At 38.1% G+C, this 16,329-nt stretch overlaps 1 protein-coding gene across 2 annotated transcripts in view; it reads right to left on the bottom strand.

The window, feature by feature from the left end:
- COL4A5 (collagen type IV alpha 5 chain) overlaps positions 1-16,329 on the bottom strand; it is a gene marked incomplete at both ends in the record, with an annotated part of 331,327 nt that overhangs the window by 153,990 nt on the left and 161,008 nt on the right. For both annotated transcript variants that reach the window (XM_081115359.1, XM_081115360.1), the window contains one exon: positions 13,719-13,808. In XM_081115359.1, the coding sequence (XP_080971485.1) occupies positions 13,719-13,808 (90 nt within the window). The remainder of the gene's footprint in view (positions 1-13,718; positions 13,809-16,329) is intronic.

Raw genomic sequence — 16,329 nt, 5'->3', positions numbered from 1 at the left:
TTCAGTTTGCTGTTTTAAACCTCTGCTTTGTTTTATAGACACTTTCTACTGGCAGAGCTTAAGAAGGAATAAGAAAGAACCATGGACTTTCCTTCCTAGCTTTGGCTATAGACTCCATGCAAAAGAGGCTGCCCATGTGTATTAATCTATTTACCCATTTCTAGTTACAATTGCATTGCGTAAAATATAAAGTCTTGTCTACATTTTTAAAATTATTTCCTTCAAAAATTAAATAAAGAAAACCTTATTCTGCTACAAAGGCAGGAATTTCAGAGGAATATATAGCTAGTAGGTCGCTGCCTGTGGCTTTAGGTAGCTTTTATTAAATTGGGACATGTTATTTTACAAAAGTAATTTCTAAACTACTCAACTCACACCCCTAGAGGTTCCACTGGAGGTCCTCCATCACTATGACACAGCCCTCCTTCAATTAGTGCAGCTCTGTTTTTATCTGTTTTATGTGGGGCTTCTGTGAAAAGTTTCATTTTGAGAAAAGGTTACCTTGCATATTTGTTTCCTATGCTGCTGTTACAAATTACTATAAACACTGTAGCTAAAACAGCACAACCTTACATTTCTGGAAATCAGAAGTATGACAGGTGTTCCAGTGGCAGAGCTGTGTTACTTTCTGAAGTCTTTAGGGGAAGAATCCATTTCCTATCTTTTTTTCCAACTTCTGCAGAGGTGGGGAATGTCCAGCCTGAGGTCTACATAGGACCCACGAAATAATTTGGTCTGGCTCTGCCAAAGCATTAGTGATGAGTTAATTAAATGTTTGATGAAATTATAACAGGCTATGCCCTAACCGGTTTGGCTCAGTGGGTAGAGCATCGGCCTGCAGACTCAAGGGTCCCAGGTTTGATTCCGGTCAAGGGCATGTACCTTGGTTGCGGGCACATACGCAGTAGGGAGTGTGCAGGAGGCAACTGATTGATGTTTCTCTCTCATCGATGTTTCTAACTCTCTATCCCTCTCCCTTCCTCTCTGTAAAAAATCAATAAAATATATTTTAAAAAAATTATAACAGGCTAATTTTTAAGTTGATCATTTTGTATGGTCCTCGAATTTATATATATATTCTCCAAATGGCCCTTGGCCGAAAAAAAGGTTCCCCACACCTGTTCTAGAGCGACCAGCATTCCTCAGCTCATGGCCTTCTTAAATCTTCAAATCCAGTAATGGCTGAATGATTCTTTATAACTTGAGTCATTCTGACGCTGCTTCTTCTGCCTTCTTCTTCTACATTTAAAGGACCCTTGTGATTACACTAGGCAGTGGTTCTCAACCTGTGGGTCGCAACCCCTGAAAATATATCCTGCATATCAGATATTTACATTACGATTCATAACAGTAGCAAAATTGCAGTTATGGAGTAGCAACGATTTGAAATGATTTTATGGTTGGGGGTCACCACAACATGAGGAACTGTATTAAAAGGTCGCAGCATTAGGAAGGTTGAGAACCACTGCCTAGGGCCAGGGGTGGGCAAACTTTTTGACTGGAGGGCCACAATGGGTTCTTAAACTGAACCGGAGGGCCGTAACAAAAGCATGGATGGAGTGTTTGTGTGAACTAATATAAATTCAAAGTAAACATCATTACATAAAAGGGTACAGTCTTTCTTTTTCTTTTTTTTTTTTTAGTTTTATTCATTTCAAACGGGCCGGATCCGGCCCGTGGGCAGTAGTTTGCCCACGGCTGGCCTAGGCCCTAGGGCCACACAGACAATCTAGAATAAACTCCCTTGTTTAAGACCAGCTGATTACCAACTTTAATTCCAACTTCAAACTTAATTTCAGTTGTTCTGAGGATTACATCATGGACATCTTTAGGGGGTGGGTATTATTCTGCCTACCATACCTTGCTTTTACAAAAGCTTAATATTCCACTGTTTCCACAATAGATGTACTTCTAATGAGATGGAATAAAACTTAATTCTATTTTTAAACAACTAGACCACCATTTGCACAATGAATATTTTGTGTTTTACCACTAAAGGTGGAAATAAAACATCTCACATCAATGTTTCTCTCTCCCTCTCTCTATAAAAATCAATTTTTAAAAATCTTAAAAAAGAATAAATCATATAATATGATTGTCTAACCATTATGCTGTATACCTGAAACCAATACAAATAATATTAAAAGTAAATTGTAATTGAAAAATAAAAAGAATTAACCATATTACTTCTTGTAGAGAAATTTGACAATATTCATAAAAATATATAAATACGTGTACCATCTGATTCAGCAATACCACTTCAAATAATCTTACTGATATAATACTTTATTGGGGAAAATAAAACTATTAACATTGTATATCTTACTGGGTGAAAGAGGTGAAGAGTTTAAGAAGTACAAATTGACAGTTACAAAATAGTCATGGGGGTGTAAAGCACAGCATAAGGAATATAGTCGATAATGTTGTATAACTATGTATGGCGCCAGGCAGGTACTGGAAATATCAGGGGATCACTGTGTAAAGTATATGATTGTCTAACCACTATGCTGTACACCTGAAACCAATACAAAATAATATTGAAAGTAAACTATAATTGAAAAATCGAAAAATGTGTATCTTGGTAACATTGTTTTTAATAACAAAAATTTGAAAACGACTTAAATTATCATAAATAGGGATGGCTTAATTATGGTTTATACACAAATGAAATAAAAAGCAGTTATAAACATAATGAGGTTTTGTGTATACTGATATGGGATATCTACAAGTATACTAAGTGAAAAACAAAGGTAAAATAATGTGTTAAATATACTACCATTTTATAAATAAAAGTAATTAAAAGTGTATCTGTGTTATATCTGCAAGGAAATAACATAAATGGGTATCTAGTAGGGATATGGAGAACTCAGTGGCTAATGGATACAGGTGGAAAGAAGATTTTTTTTCAAAGTATACCTTCTTATGTTAATTTACTTTGAATAAAGTCAATGTATATCTACCAAAAATTAATTAAATTTATTTATTTTTCAAAAGAAAAAATAGTGTTTTATTAACTACCACACTGTTATAATATACTTTCAACATACAATAAGGTAGCCTTTACATTTGAGGTGGTCTTAAGAATAAAAAATGAATAGAATTCTAATTTTTTAAAATAGATGAACTGTTGCAGTTATAGTTATATATTTAGAAAAACTGTATAGCTCTTACAATACTAGCAATGAAACTTTATTTTTAATAATAGATAAATGCTTTGGAAACACACACACATATATTTGTTTTATACATTTAATTTTCATATATAAGAGTATGCAGATTTAGTATATATGATACATATACACATGTACCATAATTCCCAATCACATAACAAGTATAAATTTGGCTATGTTGGAAAGCATGAAGTTATAGTGGAGACAAAAGCACAAAAGTGCTTCAAATTCAGAATCCCAAAAATTTGGAAAGCAGTCTAACCTTCTAATTTTATGCATATTGAAATGGAATCACAGCAAAAGACAGGAATGCTTTTTAAGTTTAAACTGAATACAACCACACCTTTAAAAATTATCATACTACTGTAGAATACTCCCAGTTAATGCTAAATTATTCCAAATGAATTCTGATATAGTTAACTTTTTAAATCTGACACAATTGTATTAAAATTATTACCTCTTAGCATGGTGTACATGGGATTCAGCCCTTAATCCGAGGTAAACTCAGATGCAAGAAATAAAAATTTATTTTTCTATGGTTTCTTATTATGAGGGACCTAATGTGTTGGCAAATTTGGAGTCTTAATTTCTGTTTCAAAGCATTCATTTCACTAACACAGCTGAAATTTTCTCTCAGTCAATTGGAGTTCCCATCTCATTTTCACAAGACTGCCTGAATTATGGGGAGCTTAAGGAGTTCCATGGTGATGAAGGGTGAGACAGTCTAGTCCAAGCTGGAATTCATTGAGATGTCTCATGCCAACAGTTTGCATGGATTGCCAGTGAGTTGTGTTCAGTTCCATCCACGTGACTCTTTCACTTCTTTCTGCTACTTGTGTGCCATTCCAGGATGCACAGAAAACATTCTGCTGTTTTTGCACTTCGTTGGACATAGGGAATTCTCTAGAGCAGTGGTTCTCAACCTTCCTAATGCCACCACCCTTTAATACAGTTCCTCATGTTGTGGTGACCCCCAATTTCATTCTTACAAATTGAACATAATTAAAGCATAGTGGTTAATCACAAAAACAATATGTAATTATATATGTGTTTTCCGATGGTCTTAGGCGACCCCTGTGAAAGGGTCGTTCAACCCCCAAAGGGGTCGCAACCCACAGGTTGAGAACAGCTGCTCTAGAGTGTTTCATCTACTTAAAGTCTATGCAGTCATTTAGAATCGTGCCTTTTCCTTCATGTAAAGTTCTATTCAGGAAGTTTAACACAGGTCTCTTCTGCTCTTTGTTAGGGTCGCTGAAGGAGGAATGCATGAGGCTACAGTGGTAAGGGATTATCAGCAATGGAGAAGGAGAGATTCCCAATCTGGCTTCCTCGTTGGCTGGTTTAGGAGTATCTATAAGGGAGGGAGGCCTAATCAAGGCAGGCAGTTGAGTCACTTGAGTAGGATTTGGAGGTAAGCCCAGGATGAGCTGCCACTGCCTATTGCTCTCTGAGTAGCAAACTCAGAGTGATCAAAGCCTGGACGATGGCCCATGGAACCCTCTCAGGTATCGGCACCAAATGTTAGGGTCACCGAAGGAAGAATGCACCAGGCCAAATGGTGAGGGATTCCAAATTTATTCGATAATCCGCACACCAGGTGGCTGAGTCCCAAAGTGGTGCCAGCCCCCCGTGACAGGAGTCAGAGGTTTTTAAAGCACTTTGATGGGCTTTGTCTAGGCGGAGAATTCTCTGTGAACGTCTGGAGGGGAGAGATAATGGTCTTAGCAAGTGGAATGTGGTCTCAGCAAAAGGGAATGTCCATTTCAAAATGGCCTGGAACTCAGTTCCTGGGGAAGGGGTATTGATTCAATTGCTCGATCAAGCCTAACACTTTTAAATCTAACAAAACTACCTTGATGTAATGCCACCTCCTCAGATATTATACTCAACCAAACCCCTACAGTCTATGCTCTGGTATATGTAAGTGTTAAAACTTATTCATGCATTTACATTAATTTTCCTCTTTATTGGGATGACTACCTAATGAGTAAGCATTTTAATCCCCTCATACTCTAATGACATGATGTGCCACGATTACATGGGGAAAAAAATCTAAGAGTTTTAAAACAACTTTCTTTCCCAGGAAAATGAACTGAAGATGCCCTCTCATATATCAGTTCACCAGTCTACCTAATACACATGGTAAAGGGCAATGAACCAAAAGAGACATTTTTTATAAAACATATATTTCTACCAATCTTACAATTCCCCATATTAACATGCATATAAGATGTCATCTTTGCTCATGGTATAGAAGAGACTGCCCACATTGCAATCAATGGGGAAAAGTCTTCCCAACTGATAGGATGATAGCACCTTAAGGATCATGAGCCTGGGAATTGAAGGAGAGGCTATATGGATCTATTATCTCTTCTTTCTCTCCCATAGAATAACCTGTGAGACTTCCACTTCGCCAAATTCATTGAAACTCTTGTCCCAGGTGGTTGTCACTGCTCTAAATTTAACAAATTGCTATATATGTCACCTACAACCCAACCTGGCAGATTAATGTCTGACTTCTGTGCCACTAAATGCAATAAATGGACATTTTGCTGAAACCGGTTTGGCTCAGTGGATAGAGCGTCGGCCTGTGGACTGAAAGGTCCCAGGTTCGATTCCGGTCAAGGGCATGTACCTTGGTTGCAGGCACATCCTCAGTAGGAGATGTGCAGGAGGCAGCTGATCGATGTTTCTCTCTCATTGATGTTTCTAACTCTCTATCTCTCTCCCTTCCTCTCTGTAAAACATCAATAAAATATATTTAAAAAAAATAAATGGACATTTTTCTAAATATGGAAATTTTTAGTACCTCAGATACCCCAAAGTTATTACACTGGATCTGATTGCACTGCCACAGTTGGAATCTGACACTACAGAAACAAAATGCCTCCTCAGATTTCATTCCTTTCTGAGATGAAATTTTCTGAAGTTTCTGGGAACAGAGATGGGATCTGCCATTAGGGCTATTTTGACCTCCATAGAGGTGGGCTTCTCCTTTCCTATACTTACTCCCACCTTACACAAATTTTACAATCCCACTCACGGACACTACCCACCAGGAAAGTCTTCTGATTGTCCAGTGGTAATTAATGACTTTCAAACTCCCATCACTGTGTGTGCCCCCCTGGAGGTATTATTTCTTTTCTAAAAGTAAGGCCTCCGATATTCCTACCAATGTAACATTGTCTTCTTTTTCCTCCTCCTCCTTCTCTTCCTCCTCCTTCTCTTCCTCCTCCTCTTCTTCTTCTTCTTCTTCTTCTTCTTCTTCTTCTTCTTCTTCTTCTTCTTCTTCTCCTTCTGTCTAATTTTTATGTATTTTTTTCTTGTTTAAATTATAACAAATAATAGTACATATATCTCCTTTTTTTCCCATTGAACTTCCCCCGGACTCCCTTCCCCTGGCACATGCCCTTACCCCACCCACCCAGTGTGTTGTGTTCATTGGTTATGCTTATATGCATGCAAATAAGTCCTTTGATTGATTTTTTACACCCCCAACAATCCCCTTCCTTCCCGCTATAAATTGACAGTCTGTTCGATGCTTCTCTGCCTTTATCTATCTTTTTGTTCATTAGGTTATAATGTTCTTTATTATCCATAAATGAGTGAGATCATGTGGTATTTATCCTTCATTGACTGGCTTATTTCACTTAACATAATGCTCTCCAGTTCCATCCATGTTGTGGTAAGAATTCCTTCTTTTTTATAGCAGCGTAGTATTCCATTGTGTAGATGTACCATCGTTTTCTTATCTATTCATCTGTTGATGGGCATTTAGGCTGTTTCCAAATCTTAGCTATTGTAAATTGTGCTGCTATGAACATAGGGATGCATATATACTTTCTAATTTGTGTTTCTGTTTTCTTGGGATATATTCCTAGAAGTGGTATTACTGGGTCAAATGGCAGTTCCATTTTTAAATTTTTGAGGAAACGCAATACTGTTTTCCACAATGGCTGCACCAGTCTGCATTCCCACCAGGAGTACACGAGGGTTCCTTTTTCTCCACATCCTTGCCAGCACTTGTCATTTGTTGATTTGTTGATGATATCCATCCTGACAGGTGTGAAGTGGTACCTCATAATTGTTTTGATTTGCATCTCTTGGATGATTAGTGACATTGAGCATGTTTTCATGTGTCTCTTGGCTTTCTGAATGTCTTCTTTCGAAAGGTGTCTATTTAGGTCCTTTGCCCATTTTTTGATTGGGTTGTTTGTCTTCCTTTTGTTAAGTTGTATGAGTTCCCTGCAAATATTGGAGATTAAACCCTTATCTGAGATAACATTGGCAAATATGTTCTCCCATGCAGTGGGCTTTCTTGTTTTGTTGATGGTTTCTTTTGCTCTGCAGAAACTTTTTAATTTGATGTAGTCCCATTTGTTTATTTTCTCCTTAATCTCTCTTGCTCTAGGATCCATGTTTATAAAGATATTGTTATGACATATGTCTGAAATTTTGCTGCCTATGGAGTTTTGTAGGGTTTTTATGGTTTCCCGTCATTCAAGTCCTGTAACCATTTTGAGTTTGCTTTTCTGTATGGTGTAAGTTGGTGATCTAGTTTCATTTTTTTGCATGTATCTGACCAAATTTCCCAGCACCATTTATTAAAAAGGTTGTTTTGACTCCATTGTATGCTCTTGCCTCCTTTGTCAAATATTAATTGATTATAATGGCTTGGGTCAATTTCTGGATACTCTCTGCTGTTCCATTGGTCTATATGTCTGTTCTTGTGCCAGTACCAGGCAGTTTTGAGAACCATGGCTTGGTAATATAGTTTGATGTCTGGTATTGTGATCCGTCCAACATTGTTCTTCTTTCTAATGATTGCTGTGGTTATTCAGGATCTTTTTTTATTCCAGATGAATTTTTGGAGAGTTTGTTCTAGATCTTTGAAATATGCCATTTGTATTTTAATAGGCATTGCATTGAATCTATGGATTGCTTATGTAGTATGAACATTTTAATGATGATGATTCGACCAATCCATGAACATGGGATGTTTTTCCATTTGTTTAAGCCTTCCTCTATCTCTTTTTTCAATGTCCTGTAGATTTCTGAATACAGATCTCTTATGTTCTTTCTTAAGTTTATTCCTAAGTATTTTATTTTTTTTGGTGCAATGGTAAATGTGATTTTTTTTTTCATTTCTCTTTCTGTGAGTTCATTATTGGTGTACAAAAAGGCCATAGATCATAGATTTCTGGGCATTAATTTTTTATCCTGCTACATTGCCAAATTCATTTATTAGGTCTAGTAGTTTTTTTATGGAGTCTTTGGGGTTTTCTATGTATAGTATCATGTCATCTGCAAATAAGGATAGTTTTACTTCTTCTTTTCCAATTTGGATGGCTTTTATTTCTTTTTCATGTCTGATTGCTATGGCTAGTACTTCTAGTACTATGTCAAACAGGAGTGGTGAAAGTGGGCATCCTTGCCTTGTGCCTGTTCTGAGGGGAAATGGTTTTAGTTTTTGCCCACTGAGTATGATGTTGGCAGTAGGTTTGTCATATAGGGCTTTTATTATGTTGAGGTATGATACCTCTATTCCCACTTTGCTGAGAGTTTTTATCAAGAAAGGGTGTTGAATTTTGTCAAATGCTTTTTCTGCATCAATTGCTATAATTATGTGATTTTTGTCTCTTAGTTTGTTTCTGTGATGTGTGACATTTATTGATTTATGGATATTGTACCATACTTGCATCCCTGGAATAAATCCCACTTGGTCATGGTGTATGATCTTTCTAATGTATTGCTGAATCCGATTTGCTAGAATTATATTGGGGATTTTAGCATCCATGTTCATCAAGGATATTGTGGCCTGTAGTTCTCTTTTTTTGTGGTGTCTTTATCTGGTTTTGGAATTAGGGTAATGCTGGCTTCATAGAAAGAGCTTGGAAGTATGCCTTCCTCTTGAATTTTTTGGAATAGTCTGTGTAGGATAGGTTTTAGTTCTTCTTTAAATGCTTGGTAGAACTCCCCTGTAAAGCCGTCCGGACCAGGGCTTTTGCTTGCTGGAAGATTTTTGACCGCTGCTTCAATTTCTTTGGTAGTTATTGGCCTGTTCAGGTTTTTTTATTCTTCTTGGTTGAGTTTTGGGAGCTTGTATTTTTCTAAGAATATGTCCATTTTGTCTAGTTTGTCGTTTTTGTTGGAATAGAGTTGTTCATAGTATTTTTATTATAATAGTTTGTATTTCTGTGGGATTGGTTGTTATTTCACCTCTTTCATTTCTGATTTTGTTTATTTGGGTCCTCCCTCTTTGCTTCTTGGTGAGCCTGGCTAGAGGTTCATCAATCTTGTTTATCCTTGCAAAGAGCCAGATCTTGGTTTTGTTGATTTTTTTTTTTTTTGGTCTCTATTTCATTCATCTCCACTCTGATCTTTATTATTTCCTTCCTTCTGTTTATGCTGGGCTTTTCTAGTTGCTCTCTTTCTAAATCTTTGAGTTGTAGGGTTAGGTAATTTATTACCATTGTTGCTTGTTTTTTCTGGTAGGCTTGTAGAGCTATGAACTTCCCCCTCAAGACTGCTTTCACTGTGTCCCATTGATTTCGGATTGTTGGGTTTTCATTGTCATTTGTTGCCATGATGCTTTTTATTTCTTCTTTGATCTCTTTGGTAACCCAGTCATTGTTTAATAGCATGCTATTTAGCATCCAGATGTTTGATTTTTTTATTGTTTTTATTGTTGTTGATTTCTATTTTTATGCTATTGTGATCTGAGAAGATGTTTGGTATAATTTCTATCTTCTTGAATTTGAAGAGACTTTCCCTGTGACCCAATATATGGTCTATCTTTAAAAATGACCCATGTGCACTTGAGAAGAATGTATATTCTGTGGCTTTGGGGTGAAATATTCTGAAGATATCAATTAATTCCATCTGATCTAGTGAGTCATTTAGGATTGATGTTTCTTTCCTCATTTTTTGTTTAGAGGATTTTTCCATTTCTGATAGTGGGGTATTAAAGTCCTCTACTATGACTGTATTGCTGTCAATCTCTCCCTTGATATTCTCCAGAAGTTTTTTTTATGTATTTGGGTGCTCCTGTATTGGGTGAATATATGTTTACCATCGTTATTTCTTCCTGTTGAATTGCTCCCTTTATTATCATGAAATGGCCTTCCTTATGTCTTGCTATGTCCTTCGTTTTGAGGTCTAATTTTCCAGATATAAGTATTGCTACCCAAGCTCTTTTTTCAGTTCCATTCGCCTGAAAAACCTTTTTCCATCCCTTCACCATCAGTCTGTGTGAGTCCTTTTTTCTGAGGTGGGTTTCCTGTAGACAGCAGATATGTAGGTCATGTTTTCTTATCTACCCAGCTACCCTATGTCTTTTGATTGGGGCATTTAATCTATTTACATTTAAAGTTATTATTGATAGGTACTTGTTTGTCTCCATTTTCATTCTTTATGCCTGTGTTCCTTCTTCACTTCCTATTTCTTTTACAGCAAACCCTTTAGCATTTCTTGCATTGTTGGTTTGGTGGTAATAAACTCCCTTAGTCTTTTTTGGTCCTGATTTCACCCTCAATTTTGATTGATAGCTTTGCTGGGTACAGTATTCTTGTATCAGACCCTTCCTTTGCATGACTTTGTACATTTCATTCCATTCCCTTCTTGCCTGATGTGTTTCTGCTGAGAAATCAGTAGCCTGTCTGATGGGGGATCACTTTTGGGAACTTTCTGTCTCTCGTTGGCCACTTTTAAGATTCTTACTTTGTCATTGGTGTTTGCCAATTTACACTAATAAGAGAGAAACATGCAAATTGGTGTCACTCAGTTACGCCCACCAGCCAATCAGGATGAGTATGCAAATTAACCCAACAAAGATGGCGGTTTATTTGCATATGCAAGCACAGAGCAAAGACTGAAGGCTCTGGCCAGAGTGAAGACTAAAGACTGAAGACTGAAGACTGAAGACTGAAGAGGCTTGCCATCTCTGCTGTGGCCAGACCAAAGGCCTTGGACCTGGGTGCTGGAGGAAAACCGGGGTAGGAAGGCCTATTGTGAAAATCTTCGTGCAACTGGCTTCTAGTTTAATTTTAATGTGCCTTGGTGTTGGTCTTTTGGGGTTCATTTTGTTTGGGACTCTGTGAGCTTCTTGGATTTTTGTGTGTTTTTTTCTTCCCTATATCAGGGAAGTTTTTTGTCATTATTTCTTTAAATAGGTTTTCTATTTCTTGCTCAGTTTTCTCTCCTTCTGGCACCCCTCTTATGCAGATGTCATTGCGTTTCATGTTGTCCCACAGTTCTCTTAGGCTCTCCTCCAGCTTTTTAATTTTTTTTTTCTAGAAGCTGCTCTGCTTGGGTATTTTTTCCTACCTTGTATTCTAGCTCACTGATGCAGTCCTCTGCTTCTTCTAGTCTACTGTTGATGCTTTCTATTATGTTCTTTATAGCAGCGATGTTATTTTTCATTTCCTCTTGGTTCTTCCTCATTTCCTCTTGGTTTTTACACACATTGTTGAATTTGTCTTCCATTCTTTTCAGTGACCTTATGACCATTTCTCCGAATTCTTTCTCTGACATACTGCTTGCCTCCATTTCGTTTAATTCCTTTTCTGGTGATGCCTCCTTTTCTTTCATATGTGGGCTGTTTCTCTGTCTCCCCATGATCTCTCTTCTCCGGGTGTCTGGTTTTGTAGCTCTCTCTCTCCTGCACTGATTTAAAGGTATAAAATACAACACAACAAGGCACAATGCACAAGGCACAGAACACAAATGTATTCACGATACTAATAACCCCAAATAAAGGTGACCACCAGAGAAAAGAGAATTAGGGGAGAAGAAAAAAATAGAGTGTAAAAAATATATTGAGAAAAGGAAAAAAATAAGAGAGAAAAGAAAGAGAGGAAAATGAAAGGAGGGAAACTATTTATATGGGGAGGATACTCCAAAAGAACAACCACTAATCCAAAAAAATGCAAACAACAAACACCCAGAGATGAATGCAAATGACAAACAACAACTAATAACAAGCAAGGAGAGGAAAAACAGAAGCAAAAAATAAACAGAAACAACAAAGATAAACAATCTTACAAACAAGCACAAAAAAAAAACAATCTAGTTAACAATCTAGCAAAAAACAATAGGACAAAGAGAAAGCAAGCAAAAAAAAAAAACACAAATTAAAACAGGAAAACCTATAACAAAACAAAACAATACAGAAACACAATAACAAAATCAAAAAAAGGGAAGAGAGAAAAAAAGAGAAAAAATTTAGATAGTGAAGAAAGAAAAGAGAGAGGTGCATATGGATTTAAAGCAGAAGATCAGAAATTGGATACATAAGTACGATGATTTTTTTTAACAGGGGGTAAAAAGAAGGGATAAGTAAAATCTAAAGCAGGAATAGGGTAAGAGAAACAGAACAACCAAATGGGAAAAGTGAGGAAGAGTGCTGGCATAAAGGTGAAGTTGAGATAGAGTAAAATGATGCTAAAGGAAAAATGAAAATAGAATGTAGACCACTAATTCCAAAATAAAATAAAGAGAAAATAAAATGATACTTTTTTTTTAAAAAAAAAGGTAAAACAGTAGTAGTAATAACACTGATCAAAATAAAAATATAATAATTATAAAGGTAAAATCAATTGAGGAAAAAAGAAAAAAAATAGTTTCTTAAGTAAAAGTTGAAAAAATAAAAATGCGCAGTAGTGAAAGTCATTCACTTCCTCTACTCTTCTGTTTGTCACACCTGTTTCCTGTAGGTAGTCCAGGACAGTATTGAAGTTCTCTGCATTCCACTGCTCCTCTGTATTGTAAGCCACAGTCCTGATTTTCAAGCAGGCAGTATTTTTTTGTTTCTTAGACTCCTTTATTTGTGTTTACACAAGGGTTAATTTGTGATTCAGCCCCTAGGTGGTAGATTTTCTGGATTGACGTCCAAGGCTATAAATCCTCTCCAGCCAGTATTTAGTTTTTGCTTTCCCTGTCGCACTTAATATCGGTTTAGGAGAATGGACTGCCCCAGAGCTGGTTCTCCCAGCTCTGACCCCCAGGTTCCACAGAAACAACTTTCTCCTGCAGTCTCTTAGGGTGTCCCCAATTGGGTGATCCTATGTATTGGGCTTAGTAATCAAAAGCAAGGATTTAAAAAGAAAAAAAAAAGCCAGAGTAAGTGTGCGAACTCACAAGTTTTACCCTCTGTCACTATGTGTTTTTTCCCCCTGGCACTAAGCAGCCAGTTTACTGGTAAAATTTCAGGGTGTCTTTGCGCCCAGTCCCTCCCATTGAGCATATCACACTAAGTAGAATAAAAAGGGAACTCCAAAACCAGGTAGACTCTAGTTACTTTCGAGATTTGTCATGTGATATTACTATCTCCCCATGTGTATGCTCCAGGCTACTTTTCTCTATGTCAGGGTCATTCAATTAGAAAATATAGTTTGTACCCTGTCCTTAACCTCTACTGAAGTCATTAATTACACTACTTCAGCTTTGGAAGCACAAAAAGCTGGCCTCAACTTCTTGCCCAAGAAGTGTTGAATAACAGCATAGCCTTCAACTTCCTCTGGTATTACCGGTTGGCAACTAGGCACATACCTTCTGTCCTTGAGGCCCTGGAGGCCCTTCTGGACCTGGAAATCCAGGCAAACCTGGATGGCCTTCCAAACCTGGAAATCCTCTCTCCCCCTGCAGTTAAAAAAGAATGAAAGGTAAGGTCATTTATGAATTTTCAAGCACAGTAATGATTGAGATTCAGAAGGATCAAACAACTATCTAGAGAAGAATAATTTAATAATACAAAATATACAGTATCCACTAATGTGGGAAATCTTTAAGATATGAGTAATAAAACACAAATCATTCTGAATTTATATTACATATGGTTATGTAATCTCATGTTTTCTTGTAAAAGTAAAAAACATATCAGTGATGAAGTGAGATTTAACCATACAGACATCAAAACTTTAATAAGAAAGATGGTCATTAACCCAGGAAAAAGGGGGTGCAGAGGTTAAATGAAATAAGTATGGTGCAGGGATAAAAAAAAATTTAAAAAATCAGAGAAGCTTTCAGATTTGTTATAGAGCAGAAGAGTTTATCCAGAATGGAAATTCATTAGCCGATTAGAGATAAATAAGCCAGAAAAAGACCTTATCTAGATCATGAAAATTTTATTTTTTTCTGATTATAAAATTAATACAAAAAAGGAATACATTTATTCTAGAAAACAAAAAATAAAGAGAAAATCACTAATAATTCCTCTACTCAGAATTACCTTTTGAATTGTGACTCAAGTTCCAGTTCTTCTGACCATAGCACTTACTAACACCAGCAAAGGAGGGCTGCCTCCCTACCATTGAGGGTCCACTCATCAGTATTTAAAAAAAAAAAATATATATATATATATAATAAAAAGGGAATATGAAAATTGACCATCATACTGTAACAGTCAAGATGGCTGCGCCCACAGCAGAGGCAGGGATTGCATAACACAAGATGGCTGTGCCCACAGTGGAGGCTGAGTTTTTGTAATGAGCCTTAATGAAGAATCAACAGGGACCTGAGGCTGCGCTCCCCGCCTGGTGGGGCTTGACGGGAGACCTGAGGACATGCCCCCAGGCACAGCCCAGGCCAAGTGACCTCAGGCTGTACCCCCCACCTGGCAGGGCTTGACGGGGGACCTCATGCCACATCCTCCGCCCAGTGGAGCTTGATGGGGGACCTCAGGCTTCACCCCTTGCTCCAGTGCCAGGTTGGGGGACCTCAAGTTGTGCTCCTCACCCAGCAGGGTTTGACAGGGGACCTCAGGTTGCGCTGCCCACCCAGGCACTGGGCCAGGGGACCTGAGGCTGCACACCCACACCCTGGTGCCGGGCCGTGGGACCTGAGGCAGTGCCCCTGCCCAGTGGGGCTTGATGGGGGACCTCAGGGCACACCTCCTGCCCTGGGGCCAGGCCAGGGGACCTGATGTCATGCCCCCCCACCTGGAGGGGCTTGACTGGGGTGGGCTGGGGGTCTGGATCTAGCCCAATGGGAGTGGGGCCTGCTGGGTCTGGGTCTCTTGTGATTTCGAGGTGCATGTGGGTGGGCGGGGACTTGACTCTGTTTCCCATGGAGTGCCCCAGACTCTGACAGGAGGAAGATTTTTATATACATTTTACTAATTTTGTTTCATCTATGACACTTCTATTACAGAGAAAGGGAAAATAGCAATATTAAAATATTTCCTATAATTAATTCTCTTTTAATGTGCACAGATTTTGTGCACTGGGTCACTAGTATGTGTGCGCGCGTGCACGTGCACGCGCGCGTGTGTGTGCGTGTGTGTATACATATATATAAATTTCAGAGAGGGAGAGGGAGAGGGAGAGGGAGAGAGAGATACAAACATAAATGATGAGAAAATCATCGATTGGCTGCCTCCTGCACATCCCTATAGGGATTGAGCCTGCAACCTGGGCATGTACCCTTGACTGGACTCAAACGTGGTACCCATCAGTCTGCAGGTCAATGCTCTATCTACTATGCCAAACTGGCTAGGGCTCCACTCATCAGTATCTTAGCAGTATCTATACATCTATCAGCTGCCTACCAACCATTAAGTGTCTACTCATCAGTATCTTATCAGCATCTAAGGCTGTCTGATGTGCATATCTGTATAGCCAGCTAGATGGGGGTAGCAGGCCCTCCATATGTACTAATATATATAATTCAATCAACACATTAGGGTTAGTTAGATTGCTTACAGCCAATCATAGTGAGAGTGTAAACACCAACAGAAAAAATTCACCACTACTAAGTTTAAAAACCCCAAGGACTCATAGCCTCATAATACAGGTACCCAACTGCAGGGCAAGCAGTTCCTCTACTTTCCTAAGGCTTAAAGGCTGAGTCTATGCCCAGAGATTCTGGACCTCATTTGTGATCTCTCTCACTAGATTCTATCCATAGTGACAACCTAGGAAGCACCTAAAAAAGACAAAGCATCCATATCTACAAGACAATTAACTAATGGGCCATTGGAAGCATTCCCGTAGAGCAGTGGTCGGCAAACTCATTAGTCAACAGAGCCAAATATCAACAGTACAACGACTGAAATTTCTTTTGAGAGGCAAATTTTTTAAACTTAAACTATATAGGTAGGTACACTGTTATTAACTTCATTAGTGTACTGCTAAGGCTTAGGAAGAGCCACACTCAAGGGGCC

The sequence above is a fragment of the Myotis nattereri genome, assembly GCF_964212035.1.
Source record: "Myotis nattereri genome assembly, chromosome: X".
Taxonomy (NCBI): Eukaryota; Metazoa; Chordata; class Mammalia; order Chiroptera; family Vespertilionidae; genus Myotis; species Myotis nattereri.
Note: the sequence above shows the minus strand (reverse complement) of the source record. Positions and strands in the feature narration are given on the sequence as shown.